Raw genomic sequence first — 24,392 nt, forward strand, 5'->3', positions numbered from 1 at the left:
GGTTCTATGATTTGTGACCCTTCCTCCTCTGTGTCCAGGTGCCTGTCCTGTGTGGAGAGTCCATACCGCTGCCACTGGTGTAAATATCGGCATGTCTGCACCCATGACCCCAAGACGTGCTCCTTCCAAGAAGGCCGAGTGAAGCTGCCAGAGGTAGGTCCCCAGCAACTAGAGCAGAGTGCCAGCTTGCTGCGGGCAGGGAACAAAGGAAGACGATCCCTTAAGAAGAGAAACCAAAGGCAAATTCCGCAGGACCACCCCTTCCTCCCCAACCCTGGCTCTTCGGAGGTAATTGCATGTAAGCCATAAACAAGCAAAGAGTGTTGGATCAGCCCTGGAGGTTGAATTACAGAGAAGGGCTGGAGCGAATTCTAGGCACTCCAGCAGGGAGGTTCTTCCATGGGCCAGATGAGTTCTAAAACAATCACAGGGAGGTGTGTGTCCTAGAAACAATTTTAAGCACACAGGGGACTGTGCACAGGCTCCTCCTTGAGCACTGGGGATTAGTAGGTGAAGGGTCCGCAGAGAAGATTTAAGATCAAAGAGGACAAGTTGAGTAAAGGGAAAGAGGAACAAGGATAAAAGAATGGTCAACTGATTAGCCTGAGAAGTGGTCCTCAAAGTGTCATTCTGGGCCAGCAGCAATCTGAGAACTAGTTAGAAATGCAAAGTTTCAAGCTGCACCCGGACCAACTGCCTGCCAAATTCTGGGGGCGGGACTCTGCAATCTGCAGTTCCCAGGCCCTCCTGTGAGTGATCCTGATGCCAATCCAAGTTTGAAGCTCACTGAGAGAGTTCGGTGTCCTTGGCTAAGACATTGTATTTCTATTGCCTCCTGATTTTTGTTATCTTTGAAAATGATTCATCATCATAAAAATATTTTCTGCTTATATTGTTTCCTCTCTTAGAATTTAAGTTTGTGGGCAAGGGCCTCAAAGATAACAGGCACAAAAATCACTTTGGAAAAGTGCATTGTTCAAGCATTGTGTTGCTTGCACCAACAGTGTGACTTGCACCATGTGGCCAGTAGTTCTGTACAGGGTGTTTGCTTTAAAATGCTGTTATTTAGAATGGAAAGACACAAAAATGTAAAGCGGTCGTGTTGGTTGGACCCCACTGGTCGCTCTGGCAATGCCATAACACTTTCCCCACAGGGGCAGAGCCAGCAGCCCGGCCTGCACTCTCTCCGCCAACATGCGACTTCAGCAGGATCCAGCATCCACACCCCCACCCTCCCACACAGCCCCCCACATTTCTTCCCCATCCCTGCACCCTACTCCAGTCCCCCTTTGCACACCCACACAAGTGCTGTGACCATGCAGCAGTCCCTGCAGCTGTGAGAGCAGGACACTGTCCTGGTGCAGGGAGCGCGAGGCTATTTAGGGAACAGGAAGGACGTCTCAGGAACAGAGAGACCCAGCATGGTGCCCTCGGTCCCTTCCCCCATACTTGCGCCACACTAGAGGACCTAATTTTGGCCAAATCTTTAATGGCAGGAGGGAAGCTGGCTTGTCTCTGAGGGTGAAGAGCGAGGTACACCCCACTTAGATGCTACCAACACCTGCTCCACTGGGCTCCCCTACACCAGGGGGGAAATGACTCACCTATGCCTAGTAATCCTAGAAAATCCATGCCCCAAATCCCATTTTGTCCAGCACTGATGGCTAAGTCCTATAGATGGAGAGTGGGCAGAGCAGCTTATCTTAGAGGTAGAGGCAAGAGATGGTGAGGCTGTTGGGGGAGGGAATGATCCTGAGTGAGGGGAGGAACTGGCCACCAAGGCAGTCCGTCTCCTCTCTAGCAGCGTCTGGCTAGAGCTGGAATGGGCTACTCCAGATTCATAATCAGGAAAGGAAATCCAGACCTAGATCGTCCCTTTATAAGGAATGAAAGGAAAGAGGTTCCATTTTGGCTTTAAGAAGGAACATGAACCTAATGTTTATGAGTCAATTCTCTACTTTTCTTTAACTAAGAAGGGATGGCTATAAAGGTGATAGGGCAGGCATGGGGCAGACAGCCAAAGGACACACCCTTGGCACAAAGACCCTTATAAAAATCTATCCAGTCTCCCCAGTCCCAGGCCTGTATTTTGGGGCATGGAGTCAGGAGCAGAAGGGCTAGCTGACCCACCAAGGCCAGGGCCCAGGGGCCCAGGAAGCAAACTCTTCTTGTTTTTGTCTGAAACCTGCAAGTAACTTGATGGGAGCAGAGACAAAGAGGTTTTCAGCCTCTCTCCACTTTCCGGGCTAGTGTATCTGGCAGAGGTTTTATGTGTGGAGAGGCCCAAAGAATGAAATGAAAGCAAAAACAATTGAGCTTATCTGGTGGATTTCAAAGGCTCCTAATCATTTAATTACCTTGAAGTAGGTTTTCAAATTTCTGCTTTTTCTTTCTTGTTTGCTCCTCATGTCCCAAGTTTCTTTCTTTTATATATATGAAAGGAGCTTGCATCTGCTGCTCAGAAAGAGGAAAAAAGAACTAGAAGAGAGGGAGAAAAAAAAGCACATGGTGCTTCCCAGTGCAATTCAGGAATCCTTATAGAAGAATGATGCCTTCAATTGTCCAGATTGCAAGCCAGGCACAGAACCCCTGTGTACCTGGGACGGCAAAGGCTTCACAGCATCTCAGAGGATTTGATGCCAGAGCCCCTGAGAAAGGAAAGGTCCCAGAGGAATGAGAGAGGGACATGGAGGTGGGCTGGGCGACTGCTTGTTTCTGCCCTTCAAGTCTTTTCATTTCCCATAAGCCGTGTTATTGTGAGCCCGACAGGCCATTTCAGGGAGGGCCTCCAAGGCAATTTGGAACCACCTGTGCCTCCCTCATCATATCATTGGATAGAATGGAATTAACTTTGGCTCCTCTTTTTCTTGAAAGCTTATTTATTCTAAGAGAAGGAAGCTCTCTAAGGGTGCACTTCCTTGTGCAAGCTTGGAGCTTGCATTCTACCCAGCTCACAACTAAGGTGATTTTGAATATGAACATAGAAGAGAAGTCAGGGTTGACCAGCTCGTGATGGTTATTGTGGCAGCATCTTGCCTGAAGAATGGACTGGCTGCAGCTATTTGTGGCAGTGGAAGGAAGTAAATGTCCTCAAAGCTTAAAAGCAAACCCTTTGGTACTAATGGAAATATGGTGATTTTTGTTGTGGTGGTGGTGTTTCTTTATTTTTCCCTAGATTTTTTCCTCTAGGAAGAGGTAGGAGGAGGAACAAAGGAAGATCCACATTAGAAAGGTGATTTTGTGATTTTATGTAGCATTAGACATGTGTCCCCTCTCTGATTTAGTATCTGAGTGTATTACATCTGAAGTTTTTGCTACAATGCCATGGTTCATTGTTCATTACACAATTCCTGAGCATTTGCCATATGCAGGGCATTTAAAAGTCTACAAGACAGCACATGCCCTGAATCACTTAACTTAGGACTTTTGCTATCTGTAGACTGGGCCCATTGTTCTGTATGATCTCTAAGAGTCTGTAATTGTAAGTAGGATTAAGCTGAAAAGCACCTAAGAGAAGTCCATGTCCAAGATGCTGTACTATAGGTGAGTGTAAAGTCAGGGTTCCGGTCTCCCAGATTAACCCAAAGGGCTGATTCATACTCAGCCTCAGGGCCTGCAGCTCTTCTAGATGTCCGAGCCCAGCCCCCTCTTGGAATGAAGTCAAGGCCCAAGCCTGGGTGATTTCTCTAGATGCTCCTGGTTTTCATTTCCTTTTAACCTTTGTGTGTGGGGGTGCAGACAGGGTCCTTTTGTTAGCCAAGAGTGAGGCTGCCAGGTGGCTTTTCATCTCCACAACACCATCTTGTATCCCCAGAAAGGCTTTCATCTGTGCGTTTTTCAGTTTCAACATTGGCTTTGTTGACTGTCACCAGGGATGTTGAATTACCTCCTTTTTTTCCAAACAAAGAATGTATTCAGGTGGAGTTATTGGTCTGAAATAGAGAACTGGTCAGTTCTTGTTACTGTATTAATGGCAGGAATGCTAGCATAATTACAATTATTAGAAATAGAATGCCCAATAACATATGTTGTTTATAGTAACTATATTCCAGTTACAAGGAATGATTTTGTTTCAAATAATGGTGGCATCATGATAATAACACTGAATCGTTAGATCAGCTGCCCAATCCTGGGTAGCAAACAGAGGAGGGAGAGGAGAGGTGAGGGGAGAGGCGAGGTGAAGCCAAAATGGGATGACAGCATCCTAACCTCCGTCCTGGTCTCCCACTATCTGCTGAGACTCCTTCTTGCCCAATGGCATGGCCTTTCACTGGAGCCGGAACTGACAGAGTCATGCCCTCGCCTTTCCGAGCTGGAAGAGCCAGTGGTCCCCAAGTGGCTTTGGAATCCCCAGGCTCTTCCCATGGTGACCTGAACCTCCCCAACCGGCCCACGCACTTGATGGTGATTCTGGGGGAACAAAGACAAACTTCCATAGAAAAGCAAATCCAATGACCACAAACTTGTCCTCCGTGGACTATTTTGCTGTTACTCTCATCTAAACTTAAAAGTGAAGCGTGCAGCTGCTGAAGCGCTGGTCTCCAGGCACCAGACTGGATTGTCTTTGTGAGGAGTGCAAAGCACATCTGGCCTGCAGGTGTACAAGCTCAGAGAGGACAACTCCAGAGAACAGTTCTAAGATCAGAGGAGATGAAATGAATTCTATTTTATTTCAAAAAGTGCTTCAATTCAAAGTTTCTCCCAACATCTCCTACTACCCTATCCCCAATGCACCTGAGAAGAAATCCACAGCAGGACTGGTGTCGTGAAACCCGGTGATCCTAATGGTCAAGTCCTCTTGGCCAGAAAGGTTCCAGTCCCTGCCCCGCTCCTTGCCCCAGTGCTGAAATAAGCCCCTTTCCCTGAGACAGGAGCAGGCCAGGGCATTTACCACGTGACACCAGAAGGAAATCAGGCCAGGGGAACCATTCCTGAGATGCAACCAAACACACAAAGTCACCCTTACGATGTCCTACATCCTCCTTTGAGAAAACAAAGCCAAAGCCACATGGATTGAACTTGCTTCAATCCATGTCCTCCCACCCCACCTTCCAGGTATTCATTCCATTACTGGGTTGCAATTTCTCCAGGCAATTGCACTTTCCATCAGCCCCCTAACTCAAGCCTGTCTGCCTAACCCCCTTAAGGTTATGGGTATTTCCTTTTCTGTATTATTACTTTGCTCTCTCCATGAACCAGCCCATCATAGATCATGCTAATGGAATTATAAACTTAAGGAACAGCAAGAAAATATATGGTGCGTTGCATTTTTGTATTGGGAATGAGACGGTGAGTGTAAATTTGGTGGGTTGGTTGGGGCAAGAGCTGGCTTGACATGGGGAAGGAAGGGTGACCTGCCAGTCACTTTTTCCTTAGCTGACCCCAGGTGCTGCAGCCACCCCAGATCTCCCCTAGAGTTTCACCTTCCCTCAATCTTGCTGTAACAACTGGGAGAGTTAGAGCCCTCATCTTGTAAACACACCAGGGGCTGTAAATTCATGGGCCTACCAACCCCCTCCCAGGCAGCACCAGCCCTGAAGGCAGCCTGTTTCCCTCCCAGCTCCGCAGCATTCTTTATGCCCTTGTTCAATTATTTAAATATGCAATGAAACGTCTCTATGAAGCCCCCACTGATATACTGGACGAAGTAGACTGAAAGGCATCTTTCTCACTTTAAGACTTTAACTTTGTGTTCCTGCTCCCTGCAATTAGCAGTTATCTTTACTTTTGTATGCATTTAAATGGAGTCTAATATGTGCACATGGCTAGACAGTTGACCTGGAGCCACCTCCCGATGCCAAGCCATTAAATATTTTCTTGCACCTCAAGCCACTGCCACTCCCCACCCTCAGTCCATTCTTACAACTGCAGAATACAGCCACAGGGCAACAGCCTCAGAGGGAGTCTGATTCTTATTATATGCATTTATCTCCAGGTAATCTTGTTAAATGCAGGTGTTTTCCATTCTCCAAGAGCTGGCCCCTTTCAAATGATAGCTTAGAGAAATATCCTCCCTGTCAAGAGAAGAGTGGAATGTTTTTGAAGAATTCTGTCTGGGGGCTGGATGATCATCTGTGGACAAAAATCAGTAAAATGAGCTGGTGAAAATATTGTGGTCATCATCCCTGTGGGCCCTGAAGAGGTAAATAGTGTCCTTAGTTTCTTCATCTGGAACAAGGGAGTGATCCCATCTGTTTTGCTATGAAACCAGAGAACATGGAAAAACGTGTAAGATGATGGAGGTGGTACAGCGTGCACTGGGCTAATCTTGTACCGTGTTAACTAGAATCATATCAGTGTCACCCATAGTTTCTTAAAACCAGAGCCAGTTGCAACACACCAGCTATGAAAACATTAAAATAATTCCCTATTGGTTGGAAAATAACCATTTTCATAGGCCAGCCTTCCCCGCAAATCTCCCTACCACCCCAGCCCCTCCAGCACTCGTTTGGTGGGTTGGTATTCTGAATGCCATACTTTAAGCTAGTTGAGAAGGTATTGTGATCCCCATTTTGGAGATGGGAAAACCGAGTGTCAAAAAGATTACATAATGATGTACACAGGTTATCTATTGGGTTAGTAATAGAATCGGGACCATAAAACTCATCTAATCCGATCGAACCTCTTAGTTTCGTGGAGGAGGAGACCTAGAGGGCTTGAGGGACTCGTCCAAGCCCCCCACGGTTGCCTGGTGGATCTCCTATCTCAGCGCACAGGCGACATGCAGCTTCAGGGTGTCACCTCCCAGAAGAGGGGATTGCTGTTCGGGAAGCAATGGACTGAACTGGGACCTCCCTGCCTGTCTCCTTGTGTTCAGAGCACCTGGAGCTGTGTAAATTAGTCAGGCTCAAGATAAGATTGGGAGTTTAGAAGGGTGGAATGAGCTAGACAGTGGGGGCTGATGAGGTATCTATGGAAAAGTGCATAGAGGCAAGAACAGGGGAGATGGGCCCTTTGGGAATGAGGTAGAAAAAGGGAGTCATTGAGGGACAAAGGCTCAGCCTGAGCTAGGGGAAAAGAGGAGGGAAGAACAAGCATTTGTCGGATGCTTGCTGGTTCTGTGCCAGATAGTTCATGCGCGTTAGTTCACAGCATCCCTCAAAACGGTCCTTTGGAGGAGGAGTTTTTAATCTCCACTTTATACTTAAACAAAGCAACGATTAGAGCACTTTTCCAGACTGTGGAACTAGTTGGAGGAACATAGACTGATTCTCTAGTTCTGTGATTCCCCAGTCAGGGGAGGGGAACCTCAAAGACGGGGACAAAGGTCTGTGGCCATGACAGAACTGCTCCAAAACCGGGGCTCAGACAGAGCAGTGGAGAAACATGGAAGTTTCTCTGGAATTTCCCATGGGTATCAGATTTATAGATGATTTTGTACCCGGACTTTCAGGAGAAGGCTGGTCCGCATCTGGAAAGATGGGGTTGGAGGAAGGGGCAGGGTGGTGGAAATGGTCCCTTCCTGCCTTGTCACCTAGGAGAAAATGCCATTTTACATTTCAGTTAGGAGGGACACTGGGGTCAATCAGCAGTGCCATCAAAAGAAAATGTGCCCAGCCCAGCCCTGGGCCTCTCCAATTATTATTAATGAACTTGTTCTCAAGCCGCCAACCTTTTTATATGCAAACTAGGCTTTTATGGGGCCACTGGCAATCAGGACTCATTAGAGAACTCAGAACAAGCCTGAGTGAGGATCTTACAGGAGAAGTGAGAAAGGCTTGTGCTTCTGCCCACGTCCTGGCCTAGAACCAGTCCCACCCCGGGGAAGCTTGCAGCCCACCTCCGGAGGGTTTTGCAGTCCTGCGGGTCTCAGGGAGATCCATGCTGCCTGAAGGCCCTGCCCTGAGCTGGTCCTGGCCAGTAGGAACTTACCTCTTTAGTTATAGGGGAAAAAAGATGGTAACTCAGACGTGTTGGCATCTGTGTTGTTCAGTTGTCCACTCATCTGCTGACGCTGAACCATTATTTCTCCTCTCCCTACCTCAGTTTCTCCTTTGTGAAGTGGAAGGGGTCCATTAGATTGGTTCAGGTGATCCTCAGACTGCAGAGTCCTTCTTGGTGGCAACATTTTGACGTAGGAGATGGAGGGAAGAGTTCCAGCACTTCTTGGCTCTTACTCCAAATCCATAGACACAGCTCCCTTACATGGAGGTAGCAGGAGGGAAGATCAGACGTGTTCACACTTTATGGGGAGGGAAGGTTGTCACAGACCTCCAGTAGAGGGAGGGGTAGAGTCAGGACAGGTGGCCTGGACCCTTTGGCTCACAAGTCACCACTTTTCGTAGACCTCCTCTCCCTATACTCCAACATCACCTACCTCTCACTCCAGCCCAGAGCTTTGTCATTTTCACAAATCATGCCTCTTCTCTCATCTACATGTCCCCACATTCCATCTTGCTGTAGCAGGGGGGCTGTGGTGCCAGCCAAGGCAGGGCACAGGATGGAGTTGCTGAGACTTTCTCCCCATGTGGATGCTGCAAGGTCTCTGGGCTCCAAGCACGGTTAGGGTGGAGGCCTCCATGTGTGTCAGTGGCCCTTTCTCCCCTCCTGACAGCTTGTCTCATTGCTCCCCTCTTTTAGCTGCCCCTCTGGATAAGGGGTGGCCATTCTGGAGGAGATGTGGAGGGGTTAGTTCAATGCACTGGGGTGCTGTCCCTAAGCAAGGCTCCCCTGCTGGCCCACCTGTCGACGCCACTCTTGCCCTGGCCCCTCCCTTCCTGTTGGCTTCCTTTCTCTCCCTTTCTGCCTCTGTCTCTCTCCCTTTCCTGTTTCCATTTCCCCTGCCTCCTTTTGCCTCCTCTGTTCTTGTCAGATGATCAGGAAGGACAGAGAGGATGACCACCCCAACTCATGGAGCCATAACTGGTTAGAGCTTGGAATCCCACCCAACTGACAGATAGTGAAGTTGAGTCTCAAAGTGGAATGTGATATACTCAGGGATCCCTAGCTACTCAGGAGCTCAGTGGTCCTAGACCTCAGTTCTTCAGGATACAGGGCTCTACTCTGGTTATCACTGTGCTTTCAGTGGTAGTGGGATCTATTTGGCCCACATTTGCTTGAGGGAGAGAGATGGGGGATTTAGGCAGGACAGCCACCAATCACCTGATTGCCTGGGATGCCGCTCATCTGCCATTACCCCATGGCTACCTTTCTGCTTTACTCCGCTGAGGATGATTGCTGGGGTTGGGGTTGAGCAGCCTCTGCCAAGAGTCAGCTATGAACCATGCCAAAGCATCCTCAGGAAGGATGTGCATGCCATGCATTGATGCAACCTGCCAGGAACCATGTTTTGGCACACCTTCCCCGCTGGAGAGAGGGATCTCTGTGGACAGTGGGACCTGCCTGCCACCTTGCTTGGCCTCACACCTTCCCATGCCAGCCAGACCCAGGAACACTGGCTCTCCCCTGCCAGCTCTTGAGAACCCAGCAACATACCAGCTTCACCTCTCAATTGGGCAGAGCACCCATACTCCTATCTCTAACCCCATTTTCACCCCAGCCCTCCCTAGACAGTGATTCACTCCCTCCATCTCCAAAGGTCTATGGTCCCCACTTAGCTCCAGGGATAAGATGCTCATTGTCAGCACATAGAAGGAGTTCACTGTGTATCTGCCCTGAGATCAGGCCATCCCCAGGGCTCAGTCAGAAGCTTCTGAATTAGAAAGGTCCCTTGGCACACCCCAGAACATGCCCAAATTCCAGACCCAGCCCACATATCACAGGCCCTCCTGGCCCCTCCGCTGTGGTCTAGACTCATGTTTAGAGCCACAGTCCATGGCTCTGCCTCTCTGGGGAGCTTCTCACATGGGCCCATCTGTCCCAACCCTTTGCAATCTGCAACTGAAGCAAAGAGATGCTCAGTCCAAAATGGAATACCCAGCCAGCAGGTCTGTCTCTGCCTAGGGTAGGAGAGGGTTCTGGGAGGAAACCATGCTTTAAAATAATAAAAATAAAAACAAGAAATATCTGAGAATCTGGAGTGCACAGAGCAAAGCATTGAAGTTGGAATCTGAAGAGGGTGAGGAAACAGCCTCAGTGAGGCGTGTCTTCAAGATGGTGACTCTGGGATTCTGGATTTCTCCATCCCATTCCTTCCCCAACAGCAACTAGGGGTGGACAAGAAGGCCGAGGACCATCAGGTCTCTAAGGCAGACATGGGCATGTGCATCTGTGATGCATCCTTGGGAGGGCAGGGCAGGGCCAACACCTGGGATATACCTGGAAGGGCTCCCCACACCTTGGGCTCCCCCACTCCCCAACCTGACCTGTGCTCCCTGTCCCCAGGACTGCCCCCAGCTCCTGCGAGTGGACAAGATCCTGGTGCCCGTGGAAGTGATCAAGCCCATCACTCTGAAGGCCAAGAACCTGCCCCAGCCTCAGTCAGGGCAGCGTGGGTACGAATGCATCCTCAACATCCAGGGCAGTGAGCAGCGGGTGCCGGCCCTGCGCTTCAACAGCTCCAGCGTGCAGTGCCAGAACACCTCCGTGAGTCACCCCGTCCCATCCCGTCCACCTCCTGGTGGCCCAAGCGCCTTCCCTAGCCCCTTGTGGTTCTTTTCCGAGAGCCACTTCAGCTCAGTTCTGCAGGGCTTTCCCAGATGCCCACAGAACTGTTCAGCTCCCTGCTTGACTGCTTCCCCCAAACTTGCTCATCCACCCCAGTCTCTTAACACCCGTGTCCACCGGGTGCTAGGTTCTGTTTGGCCACAGTTGTAGCCGTGTTGTGGATATGATGATGGTCTTCCCAAAACAGGGGCTGTGGTGAGAAGGGTTTGTGGACACAGCCATAGGGCCACTGAGCCCTGTTTGTGAGCAGATGTGTTTGCAGGATGTGCCACGCCCATTCTCCTTCCTGAGAGAACCTCTGGAAGCTCTAAGCCCTGCCTTCCTACCGGGTCTGGCCTGAGTGCCTCATTTGAGTCCACAAAGGCCTATTGCCTTCAAACTGACAGAAAGGCAGTTTCATGGAAGGCTGGCTTCCCAAGGCAGACCGGGCATCAGCAAAAAGGAACCACCGACCAGGAGGGCTGGCCAGGAGTACACTAGTTAGGTCAGCGTGAGCCCTCCCCAGTTTCTAGAAAGGCTGCATTAAGTCCATGCTCTACTAACAAGTCGGCAGCTGTCTTCCTTAGTCCTGTGTAACCACATGTTACACCCTAACTGCACCTCGCCTTTCCTACCTACTTTGCTCCTTTCCTTGACTTGCTCCATTCCTAGTTACTGCCCTGGTCTCTTTCATTCTCTTTATGGGTTTATGTACATGCACCCAGATGCTCAGAGAAGAACATTAGACTTATAGACTCATAACATGCTCAAGCTGTGAGAAACCTTAAAGCTTTTCTTCATTGTACAAGAGAGAAAATAGAGGCCCAGAAGCAGAGCAGATGTAGATTTGTGGGGTCAGAAGTTTATACAATTCAAGGGATCCTCTTTAGGGTAAGGAATGAAATGTAATAAATGCAAAATTAGACTCATGGGTGGGACTTACAGGGGCCTGTGCTGAGAAGTGGTTGGGCCCGGAAGCCGACATTCCTTTCACTTTGGGGTAACCTGCTTCAGCTGAGAAGGTAAGTGACATTGTCAGGGTCACACAGGGAGTGGCAGGGCTGGGGCCAGCTTCTGGGTCTCCTCCTATGTCACACTGCCTCCCATCTGTCCATCCAGTTGCTCCCGGCTATTTATACACAGTGACTATATTTGGGCTTATCGTGTAGGACCAGGAGGGTCCTAGACAAAGGACTCGATGGGAGGAAACTGCTCTTCTTACAGGAAACAGTTGAGGGATGAATGGAGCTAAGAGACAGCCATGCACATGCCCAAGGTCACTTAGCATGGCAGGTTTTGAATTGGGAATTGATCTCAAAACCTTTGCAACTCCATGTGGCTCCCCACAGCTCCCCGTTTGTACATCTCCCCGCTCCTCTGGCTGCCAAGCTATTTTTCTGATTTCTTCAGTGCTCCAGATTGAACTTGCAAGCAAAGGGGATATTAAACACCTCATACTCCCTCATAAATCCTGAGGCAAGCAGACTAGTCCCAAGGGCTTGGTTAACACGTTTTCTCCCTAAAGAAAGAAAGTCCATGTGGGAAGAGAAAGCCTGGGTCCCACATCTGAGCCATCGGAAGGCATGGAGGGATTTCAGACCCAGGAGAAAAGACCTCGTTTCCTTGGAGACGCTGCCCCAGGGCTCCAGCCCCAAAAGGAGGAGGGTGCCCAGCATGGCTGGTGTATGAGCCCTCAGGTGCTTAGAGAAGGGTGCATTCTCCACGGGTCTGGGCCACAGCACCCCAGGCTTTGGCTGACTCTGTTAAATAGATGAAAGTACCCCAAATAATAGCATGAGTTAATCCTGTAAACCCCTTGGTCAGAACTCGGTCTGTGCTTGGGGACTAACTTTCGCTGTCAAGAAGCTGGCTTGGACTTGCTGCCATGCTATTTACTGCCGGAATTGGAAGTAGATTGTGTTTAAATGTCCTCAGCATATCCCAGGCCAGAGAACTGCCTGACTGAATGAGCCCTTTAATCAACACAGAGAACTACACCAATGGGGGAGCAAAAAAATGAGCTTCCGGGTGCCATGAGCACACACTGAACTCAGCAGGCAGGTGGGCAAGGGTGAGGCAGGAGAGAGCCAGGTCTCCTCCCCCAACACCTGGTCCCCTCACTGTGCCTGGTGCTGCCCCCCATCAGGGCCTGCGGGAGGAGGAAGGGGACCACTGGGCTCCAGCGTGGCATCTGTCCATCTGATGTTGAATTCTTGGGTTTTATGAAATCACTTGGGAATTTCACATCTATAATGCTGGTGCCCCATGTACCCAATGATGAAGTCTGCTTCCAGCCCACATGGGCCCCAAGCCCTCAGCAGGGGTGAAAGGTGGCACTGCCCAATCAGCTGGCCCTCTGACGGTGGAAAGCCATGGTGCACACACACGGCCCTGGGCCAGAGGCCTGGAGCCCAAAGCTCTTATCCACCAGGGAGAGGACATGACTTTTAAGTTCCCAGCTCATCCCCCAACCCTTGCCTCCAGGAGTTGAGGATGGCTCATGCTAAACCCACCATACTCCCCCACTTATAGCTGCCTTTGAGAAATGGCCTCCTGGAGTTAGGAGTGGGGCCTTTGGCCTCCTCACCCTCCATGAACCAGTCCTGGGTGCTCCCGGGCAGCTCCCAAAGCAGCTCAGCCTATTTTGCCTTCATGACCTTTAATTTCCTCAACATCCGTAGTAATGACAGTGATGGGAAAATTTGTTTTTCTACCATTTTAAAGTCTGAGAAACTGAGGCAACCGAAGAGGTACCCCATAAGCAGTAGAATATAGAAGGGTCTCCTCTAACTAGCAGGACCTGCTGGAATCACCAGTGAGGATAGCCAGGCAGTTCAGGAAGGCTCAGCTTTAACTCTTTCCAGGAGCTTTTTATGGGGGACAGGGGGATCCTGGTTTAAGCACTGATCTGGGCCAGGATGCTCCTTGCCATCGTGTGATTTCCTTAAAGAATCTCTGGGGCCATAACCAGGGGCAAGCCTCTCCTACCACAGTTATAGAAAACAACATACCACCAGGGCAGGAATAGGCACCAGAGAGTGTCTGCTTAATCCTATTACAGACAGGAATGCTGAGGCCCAGAGAGGGCAAGTGGCCATGCCCAAGTCACACAGCAAGTAAGTAGCAAATTCAGAACTTGAACCCTTTTTTGTGGCACACCCTCTAATCAAAGGTCAAGCAAAAAATAGCAACTGAGCACTTTATACCCCAGCTTGGGTCTTGTCTCTGGGAAGGTTCTGATTGCTCAAACAGGATTGTACAGAAGCAGAGTAACTATTGTTTCATTTCCTAAATCCCAGAGCTCCCTGGAATGGGGAGGAGGAGAGCAGAAGGATGCTACAGAAAAACCCCTGGGCTTATGATAGCAGAAGGAGGTGGGATAGTGAGGTCTCAAAGGAGAACAGAGAAGGGAAGGAGGAATCAGGAAAGCGCAGTGTGAGCATGGTCGCTGGGGACACTATCTGGGAACAGGTCCTGGGCCAGTCATGCAGCCCAGGAAAACAGTGCAGGCTCACAGTCTGGAGCAGGGGTGGGGGAGCAACCATGGGTATTAGTGACCTACATTAGACCCAGGCTGCAGGGAAACGTCAAGTGCTGCTCCTAACAGTGCTGGGCATCCACCTCCCAGTCTCTGGCCATCAGGCAGGTATGGTCACAAGGGGCACCTGGCTGGCCAGGGTGCTGCCCCTGAGGCCTGGGCTCCATGCCCAGATTCCACTGACCCACAGTGGCCTCACACTTGCCCTTGATGCCTCAATTTACCAAGTGCAAAATGGGGATGGAGAGAGAGATGGGAAGATAACTTCTTCGCCTTCCTATTTTACTGAAACACAACTGACATCAGCTCTGCTGGACCCTCTGTGGTCCTAGAGATAGACACCGAGCAAATGCCAGCTTCTTGCATAGTGTTATGTGCTGTTGTTTTGATTTGTTCTCCCAAATGCTAGAAACTTCCAGCAAAATATCTCAGAGCTCGGGACAACGGAGCAGTTGGAGGAAAGAATGCCTGAATGGCATATAGGTCTTCTCTTTGCATTAGAAGGAGAAACTGAGGTTCCCACTTTCCCAGGATAATGGATAAAATCATCCATTAGCTCAGCTGTGACGTGCCAAGCCCTGATTGAGACACTTAATCTCCTGGCCTCCTGGAGCTGGCTAACAGGTCCTCCCCCAGCCCTGGGCTTTGTGTAGATTAACTGCCTGTTGATTACAGAGAGCTATATAAATGCTAAGTGGCACAGAGGTGTGGGGGAGCGTGGGGGATGGGAGCCCGTGGTCCAGGCTTCTCAGCCTCCTAGAGAAGCAGAGACCCCTGGGCCAGCACCCTCCGCCCTCCCAGGAAAGGAGGAGAGAGCTCAGCAAATTTAATCCTCCAGACTTTTTTTTTTTTTAACTTTTCAATTTTCTTCAAAAGGAAAATGTATGCACATGCGTACACATCAAACACATAAGTGTTCTCACTTGCATGCATTCCCCATATGTACAAAGTGTCTGGCACATAAACACTCAATAAATGGTTGCTATTATTAGTTCACCTAAACATAAACACAGATATATTTTTGCATAGCATTCCTAAGTGTATACACATGGATTAAATAATATTTGAGCGCCTACACTATGTGACAAGCGCTGTGCTCAGAGCATTAAATACATTATCTCAAATCCTCACAGCAATCCTATGAGATATAGTCTGTTTTTAATCTCCACTTTACAGATGAGAAAACTGAGGCTTAGATTATTTGCTCACTTCCACAAAGCTGGTAGGTGGCAGAGCCACTTTGTGGCAGTGTGTGTACACACACACACACACACCCCTTCATAGATCAGCAGGCAGTTGATACATTTGTGCACAGACACTCACACACATACACGTGCAAAATCTCTTGCCATCCCCTCCGAAGGGACTTCAGGTCCTTACCAGTAGGGACCTGGAGGTTCCACTGATATTTGGCCCAACAAGCCCCTGGTCACTTCCTGCTGCTTCTGCTTTTGGCCGTGGACAGACTGAGGCCTAAGGAAGAAGCCAGGCTCCCATCCTGAATTTGCCACCACCTGCCCAGGCCAGGCCGTAGATAATCTGACAATGATCAGCCAGGGCTGGAACAACCAACCTTGCTCAGAGTTAAGAGGAGGGAGACGGGAAGGGGGATCATGAGAAGTGAGGCTGGGCTGGAGGAGGAAGTGGGAAGGAAGGTCTGGAAAAGCATTCTCTCTCCATCTGCCATGAAGGGAGGTCACTTTCTCTACCCGCCTCTTTCCTGGGGTAGTCCATTGCCTCCCTGCTTCTAGCAGACGGAGGGGAGCAGCGTTCTCTGCTTTAGCCAGCACCAGAATCACGGGATAGCTCAGCAGGCAGGCAGAGCAGTGTGCCCCATCTCCAGAGAGCCTGAGCCAGCAGGTCTGGGGCAGGGCCCTGGAATTGGCATGTTAGCAAGCCCCCGAGGTGATTCTGATGAAAGCATTTCCTAAACCCCTCTAAGAACCACCAGTCTAGAGTGAAAGAGGTTTTGCGAGAAAACTCACAACTTGGGATGACCCAATCTGAACCAGATGCAAAGGAAAACTTGATCTCTGGGGAGGTGATTGTAAGGAGGATGCCACTGAGCTACATGACTGCTTATGAGTGACCGAGTTATACGATGATCAAAGTCACCCCTGTGGTTTCTGCAGGACCAGGGAGCTTTGCTTTATCCTACAGCTTCAGCCCTGCCCCTAACCCAGGTGGCATCAGTCAGGAGAGATTCTATGACAGTGTGGATGGCTCAGTGCAAACCACCTCCGTTGTGGGAAAAAACTGAGAGCGGCTCCATAGCCTGGCTGTGCATCATCAGGGAGTTACGCATTTTGGAGCACTAGAGTAGGGCCCAAGGATCTGTATTTTAGTTAAGCTCCCCAAGTGGGTCTGAAGATGCCTGAATGCATGTCTTATTGTGTTACTCTATGAGGGCAAGACAATGGCATATTCACACTGGAGCACATTCTGTAACGCAGGAAATCAGGGAGATTTCCTGGATTTGAGGAGTATAATCTGTCCTTTAGACACCCTAAGAATAGGCTATTCCTATTCCTGTCCAGAAACAGATGTCCAGAAACCTGCACTGCCCTGAGACTCTCCCCGGGCTGTGTATTCCCAAGTTCCCGTGGCTGTCCTCCCCCTCAGTGGAGGAGCTGTGGCTGGCTGGGAGGGGCACATCAGCTGCCTCCCATAATATCCATCAACACCTGCATAGCCCAGCCCTCCCCAATTTCAACTCAACATTATAAACGGCCCATTAGCTCCGCAAATGTAGCTTCAAGAAAAGTCCCCTGAACAAACCCCCTCCAATAAATTGCCAAGTCACAGCCCTTCCTTTACAATCTGTCTTTAATCCATTCCTCCATCCCACCCCCAGTGGTAAGAAAAGTCTGATGTGATAGTGAGAAAATCACCAGGTAGGGATTGGAAATGCTGCCCAGGGCAGGCTCTGAGTTCCCTCCGCCTGCCCTCCTGCTCTGGGGCACCGAGAAGTGTCTGCCATCAGACAGCAGATGAGGGACTGGCAAGTCTGAGGACCCTGCCCCTCACCACACCCCCAAGCCAGCACCCCTCACCTCTTAGCACCACCCCCAGGCTTGGACCTAGTGAGTTGGAGCATCAGGCTCCTGAGAAGAGCCAGGCAGGGAAGCGAGACCCAGAGGGGACCCTGGGTAGGGCCTAAAGGCAGCTGCCCCTGCAGGTGTCAGCCCAGGAGAATAGCTGGGGCCTGTGCTCCTGCTTTGGTCCAGAATTCCAGGCTCATCCTTTAGGTTCTCATCAGGCATTCACCTCTCACCTGTAAGCTCCCATCTGTTCCTCTTCTCTCTTACACCCTCAGCCTCTCATCCTCTTCGTTTCCTACTCTCTGCAACCACTACCCCTGTCTGGGGATTTCTAATTCCTCTGTAAGGAATGCCTCTTTGGTAAGGCATCTACTTAGCATGAAATTTCATAGAAATTAGAGTACACAAATCTAATTGAGGTTCTGGCAGAGTCTGAATGGCCAGGGTTCCCCTGGGCAGTCAGGGAGGAAGTGAGCTCCCCCCATAGTGAACTCCCTGGGGGAGCCCAGCTGGGTGGGAGCAGGCCTCCTGTCTGCAGCCTCCTGACTGAGCCCCATGAAGGGCGAGCGAGGGGCTTGTTCAGACCACTCCTTAACCCTCCATTCCCAGTGGGGTGTTACTTTGGCCCGCACCCACCCCTTGCTTTATCTTCCTCCCACCCCCCCCCATTCCCTGATCTGTGCTTCCCTGCCCTTCCATGCACACCTGTCCATGTGCACACGTGTACATGCATCCACACACATGTACATGCATTCACACATGGAGCCAGTCCTTAACCCCATGTCCTCTTGAGGGCCCCAGGCTGAGCTTCCAGCCGTCCCTAGAAATCTCTGAGACCAGCTTCTCCCCCGACCCCCACCCCACTGCAGTATTCCTACGAAGGGATGGAGATCAACAACCTGCCCGTGGAGCTGACCGTCGTGTGGAACGGGCACTTCAACATTGACAACCCTGCTCAGAATAAAGGTATGGAGGCCTGGGCTGGTCCCTGGTGGGAGGGAGGAGACAGGAGCAGCTCCACCTTCTTTGGTAGATGCTGTTCAGTCCCCCCACCTTTAGTGGCTGCCCCTCCACCTCTGGCTCTGAGCCCTCCTGCACAGCCTCCTCACCAACCGCCCTTCTCTTACTTCCTGGGCATGGGTTCAGCATGGGCTGTCGGGTTCTGTAGGAGAGCAGAGTCTCAGGGCCTGAGAAGGAGGACTGCTGAGAGTGGATGGGGACTTGCAGCTTCTCAGTGAAATTCCTCTTCTCAAACCTGAAGTTCGATTTTGGTCTTCTGTGCATCAGATTGGCTATGGGGACAAAGCTGCCTCTGTGTCTTGTTAGCCAAGGCCGGGACCACTGTGCTTCTTGCCCTAAGGTCTGTGGCCGCATTCACCTGCCCCTCCCACCATGCACCCAAAAGTCCCTCTCAACCTCTGCCCGCAGTTCACCTTTACAAGTGTGGAGCCATGCGCGAGAGCTGTGGGCTGTGCCTCAAGGCGGACCCGGCCTTCGAATGCGGCTGGTGCCAGGGCCCGGGCCAGTGCACCCTGCGGCAGCACTGCCCTGCCCACGAGAGCCAGTGGCTGGAGCTTTCGGGCACAAACAGCAAGTGCACCAACCCCCGCATCACAGAGGTAAGCTGGGGTCGGGCACCTGTCCCCAGCCCGAGGGACCTGTCCCAGGCGGCTGATCCACACAACCCGCCCCTCCAGGCCGGGCCCTGAAAACCCTGCGGGATCATGGTGTCGGTCACCCCAGAATCTCCAGGTAGACTGGGATGCTTGGTCTGGTGTGGTGGCAAACTTATTTTCCTTCACTGCTTCCCCTGACGCTATGGGCTTGGTTCAGAGAGCCTTCCCTTATCAAGGAAGGTGAAAAACTAGAGGGACTTAAGGGGCCTGTGCTGGGCAGAAAAGGACTCCAAGTTCCAGCCACCCTGTCCCTTTGTGTCCAAAAGCATCAGTGACAAGGCTGTGAAGCTCTCTCAGCAGCAGACTCTCCAAGCAGGTGGTCAATGAGCAGGGGCCGGGTGGGGGTGAAGGGGCAGAGCCAGCCCTGTGGAGTCTGTCCTCCGCACAGGTAGGTGGAAAAGGTCGAAATGGAGAGGCTTCAGGACTTACTCAAAGTCAGACATGAGATAGCAGGCATCGATTTGGAGCACAGGCCAGGAGGGCTGATGAGACCCAGGCCATGGAGGAGAGACCTGGCAAGGAGCAGGTCAGAGTATCTGGGTCACAGAAAACAGGGTTTGAATCCCAGCTTCACCCCCTAATTGCTGGGTAACTCAGGGCAACTGAATCAACATCTCTGTGCCCTGGCTTCCTCACTGTACAATGGGATTATGTGTCCATCTCACAGGGGAGTTACAAGGATTATATGAGATAATACATGTGAAGCCCTGAGCTCCAGGCCCAGCCATGGAAATCTCACCACCCTCCTCCTCCTCATTCATCATCATCGTCAATAAAATCATGGCTATGCATGACTAAGTCAAGGAAGTCGCTGCACCTGGAGTTTATTTAGGTAGCCCCTTCTCTTTGTCTCCCCACTCCCCATCCCTGGCAAAAAGTCCACCTGAGGTTGTACCCCCTTCTACCACGGCTGGAGTCCTTTGCTCCTCTCTTAAAATTCCTGCGTGTTTCTCAACAGTGGGGCCATGTCTTACTCACATCTGTGCCTCCAGCACATGGCGGGTGCTGTTTGCCATTGAGGACGCTGATGATAATAACGAAGTGGAGGGGGAATAGGAGAAAGAAGACGTAGAAGGAGGCTCAGTCTCAGCCTCTGGGAATAGTGAAGATCAACTGGGCACCAGCTTTGTGCAAAGTGTCACAAATGTACACGTTATCCAGTAGTGTAACATTGGCACTCACAATAACAGGCCATGTAGCTGCGTGGGCTTTACAGCTTGCAAAGTAACTTCCCATCCCTCACCTGTTTGGTCCTCACAAAGCTCTGCCATGGCCGGGTTGGTGACCACCCTTCCACAGACAAGGAGACCGGTGCTCAGAGAGGCTTATTTACTCCAACGAAAGTATAGAGTGGGTCCTGAACTCCAGGTCTCTGGATTCCTAGATTAGTGTTCTCTTCTCCTGCCGTGGGAAATCACCCATCTACTCCCTCACACCCCTACTCAAAAATCGTGCGTGCACACCAGGGACTGCTGAGAAGCAGGAAGGATCTTGACTTGTGTGAGCAGACAGCCTCAGACACCCTCGGGGCGGTGGCTCTCAATGTGGCCCCACAGTTTAGCCCCTTCCTCCTCCACATTCCTGATTTTCCAAACATAGGGAGTGTCTCTCAGTCTCCTGCATGGGTAGGAATGTAAACAGCAGCTCCCAAAATGAGAGGAAATATTTATGTGTCTAACCTACAGAATCATCTTGAGAAGGAGGGGAGGTGGACACCCTGTCTCCCCACTGCCCCTGCCCCCACCCCTCTCCTCCTTCCCACCAGCAGCCGCGTGCACCTCCTTGGGGTTCCCTCTGCTCCCGGGGCCCTAGACAAGACAAGAAACCACAGCCTGGGGCTGCTGTGCACGGCTGCTGATGTGTGTCTGGCACGAGCAAGGGCACTTGCTTTCTTCTTGGCCTGTGTCCGGGGAAATCACAGGGAGGAGATGACAAATTGAACAAATCTCCCAGAGATGGAGGCTATTTACTGGCTCCAAACTGGCACTGGCCCCCCTGGGGAATCTGGGGAACCAAGGACTGGGCCAAAAATACAACTTCTTTTTCAGGATGACAAGACAGGGCTGGAATGTCATGCTGGTGCGGGTAGCCTGGGGCCAGTTGCACTTTGGGGGCTGGATGGGCTGCACTGGGGGAAGAACATACACTTCTCCCCTGTCTCCCACCCTGACCACCCTCCCTCACACACAGATTGCTTCCAAGGCACCTGTTTTTCTACTGCAATGGCAACATACACATGCACACCCTCACCCCTGAGCTCACATCTGCTTACAAACACACGTGCCCCCACCAGGATGTGGAAGAGGCAGGAAGTATCTTGACTTTTGCGAGTGAACAACCTCACCCAGCAAAGCTGCCACTCGGGTGTAGCCCAGCCTGTTTCCTTTCCCTTTTCCATCTTCAACTAACCCTCACCCCAAGATGGAACTCCCAGTTGTGACCCTTGGGGGCGGGAGGTGTAGGAAATGCTGGAAAGGGCTCAGTGTATCTGGGCTCCTTGAATCCTGATCCACTGACATTGGCCAGGACCTTGGTGCTGATGTTTGGAAGCACCAGGAATGGGAACCATGCCCTTCTCCGGTCTATAAAATGCCAGGAGTTACTGGCACAGAATGTGTCCTCCCACTCAGTTTACTACTGTGGGATGTCACAGTTAGAACGGCTTAACTGTTCAGAGCTCCTACCTCAAAGCAGGGCCCTTGGTTGCTGTATCCTAATACCATGGATTTTTAACACATTGTCTCTTAGGATGGAAACCCCGTCATTTTGACAGTGTATGAGGGTCATAGGCCTAAATTAAGCCCATCTCCATTAGAGAGCAAGCCAAACTATGAAATCTACAGGGATGTGACAAAATGCTCTTGTAACTCCAGGGAATGGTTGAGAGTTGTGGTTTTCAATACAATAGAAACTCAAGAAATAAATATGGCATTGTCACAGAAGAGCCCCTAAGGAGAAGTAAGTCAGGGTTCCTGCCCTCAGAGACTCGGGATCTGACAGGGAGGGAGTTGCAAAGGGGAGATGAAGAGTCAGGCACAAGTAATTGTTACCATGAGAGCAGCACAAAGAAATGCCTTGACATTTCAGTGGAGAGACAGAACGTCTGGTTGTGGAGATGTGACGTTTGAGAAGGATCTTGAAAGATGGGAAGGATTTCTATAGGTGTGGAGGGCTGTGGGTTGATACGAGGGTTTTTATTTTTCCTTGAGAGTGAAACTCTCAAGCAAATGCTGGAAGGCTTCCATCCCAATTTTCTACGTATTTCCCAGGAATATTACAGATCATATCCCATTCCCTCATCTCTCCTTCTATGAAATGGGAAGATGAGTCAGGGGTTTTGAACCCTGCTCTTAAAACCATGCACACATATGGACTGCTTTACCAAAACCTTCTACCTTTTGCTAGCCCCAGATCTTGGGTCCGTCGAGGACTTGGACCCAATAAGGGCATCAGGCACCAATGGAGAGGAGCCAGCCAGCCTCTTCATGCCCCATCGGCAAGTGGGTGATGGCTGCATCTCGGTGCCTGTCAAACTTTCTCGCTTCCTCCCTCCAGATAATCCCAGTGACAGGCCCCCGGGAAGGAGGCACCAAGGTCACCATCCGAGGGGAGAACCTGGGCCTGGAGTTCCGGGACATCGCCTCCCACGTCAAGGTGGCAGGCGTGGAGTGCAGCCCTTCGGTGGATGGCTACATCCCTGCGGAACAGTGAGTGGAAGCCACCGGAGATGGGGGCAGAGCAGAAGGGGAGGGAAGATAAGTCAGTTCTGGGAATGTCCTAGTCACAACAGACCGACTTAGAGCTTGTGGTAGGGGAAGAAGGAGCATGGTCCTAACATTCCAGGGTATGTGTGGGAGAACCCCCATAACTCCCCCAACCCTAAAGTGTAGAGAAGGAAGGGGAAATGACTGGGACGGAAGCGAAAAGTGATTATTACCTGCTTGGGGTGGGGAGGGAGTGGGGGGGTGGTAATTGGTGGTGGTGGTACACCACAAAGCAAAATTGAAATCTGCAAGAGAAGTGTGAGTTCAATTCTTTACCCCCATTCCCTCTGCTGTCCCTACTCCCCACTCATGTTCCACCCCAACCCCATCCCCACCCCCATCACTCAGGAAGCTGATTCTGTGCTATCCTGCATAGGGACTGAAAAATAAAACTGTGCACCCATCCTCAGGCTTGTGGGTGCTCTGGATTGTTTTGCTCCTTGCAAAGCCTGCTGGTGCACTGAGAGGGTCATTCGACTGGTGACCTTGGTCTCTGACTCACCAGGCAGAGGAGGTTCGTGAGTCATGTATAGCCTTGTAAATAAGCAATCACAATTTTCCAGCCCAGCAAACACAACTATGAAATGTTTACCAGCACAATCGAATCTATATTCTATGCCATCTCTGCTGCCCCTCTCGGAATGCAACCTGTCACTTGTTCTGTATGCATAGGTTATTGCAAGTCTTTGCAGGGTTTTCCTTAGGTAGGTCAGTGCAGTTAACATTTCTGCTGGCTGGGTTTTGCCTGGATTTAGTGATTCTGAACCATCAATAGTGCCATCTCAATTACTCCTGATTTCCATCCGTGTTTTCCCAAAAGTAGACGAGAGGATTTAAGCTTGAGTCTTAGTAAGACTCACCTTTCTGGTCCATCATCACTATTCACCCAGGATCTTTCTGTTGCTTCTTCAACTTTCCAAGTCCTTCCTAGAACAAAGCCACTGCTGATATATTGATTTGGAGAACTTTAAAGTACTTTGCTCTGGATCTATACAGCCTGATACCACAAATATTATTATAAAGCCACAATATTTAAAAAATTGTGGGGTGAGTTAGGTGAGTGGAATATGATAGAACACTCAGAAAAAGAATTCTGGTACATAATAATTTAGTATGTGATAGAGATGACATTTCAAATCAGTGAAGAAAGGAAAGATCATTCAGTAAATGGTGCTGGTTAACTCCATGGAAAAAATACAATATCAGATCCTTATTTCACATTATACATGACTATAAATTCCAGATGGGTTAAAGAGTTAAGTGTAAAAAATGAAATGGTGTAAGGATTAGGGGAAAATGCAGGTGAGAATTTATTTGATTTCAAGAGGGGGAAGGTATACATAGTATAACTGCAAAAGAAGAAATTATAAAGAAAAAGATTAAAGATTTGATTATACAAAACTTTAAAATCTCTGTGTCAAAAATTACTATAAGCAAAATGAAAACATTCATAAACTGGAAATATGTTTATACCCTATGACAGTTGTTAGATACTTTTTCTTAGCATATAAAGAGTTCTTTAAATAAAAGGCAAATAACACAAAATAAGCAAAGAGCATGAATGTACAATTCATACAGTAGACACATAACCAAAAGTCATATGAAAAAAATGCTTAACATCAGCAGTAATCAAAGAAATGCAAATTAAAACATTGGAGGAAAGATTTTAAATAGCTAATGCCCAGTGCAGATGAAAGGCATGGAAAGTAGCAGACTCACACACTGCTGGTGGGAGAGTAAATTGAAAGCAATTTCTGGATGGCAATTTGGAAATATGAGTCAAAAGTCTTTAGCCCAGTTATAACACTTCTAGAACTTCCCTAAAGGA

At 50.0% G+C, this 24,392-nt stretch overlaps 1 protein-coding gene across 1 annotated transcript in view; it reads left to right on the forward strand.

The window, feature by feature from the left end:
* LOC119535309 (plexin-A4) overlaps nt 1–24,392 on the forward strand; it is a 175,457-nt gene that overhangs the window by 83,541 nt on the left and 67,524 nt on the right. The window contains exons 7-11 of the mRNA XM_037837742.1: nt 39–153; nt 10,285–10,485; nt 17,994–18,090; nt 18,553–18,743; nt 22,356–22,507. Of these exons, the coding sequence (XP_037693670.1) occupies nt 39–153; nt 10,285–10,485; nt 17,994–18,090; nt 18,553–18,743; nt 22,356–22,507 (756 nt within the window). The remainder of the gene's footprint in view (nt 1–38; nt 154–10,284; nt 10,486–17,993; nt 18,091–18,552; nt 18,744–22,355; nt 22,508–24,392) is intronic.

Source organism: Choloepus didactylus, chromosome 5 (assembly GCF_015220235.1).
Source record: "Choloepus didactylus isolate mChoDid1 chromosome 5, mChoDid1.pri, whole genome shotgun sequence".
Classification (NCBI taxonomy): Eukaryota; Metazoa; Chordata; class Mammalia; order Pilosa; family Megalonychidae; genus Choloepus; species Choloepus didactylus.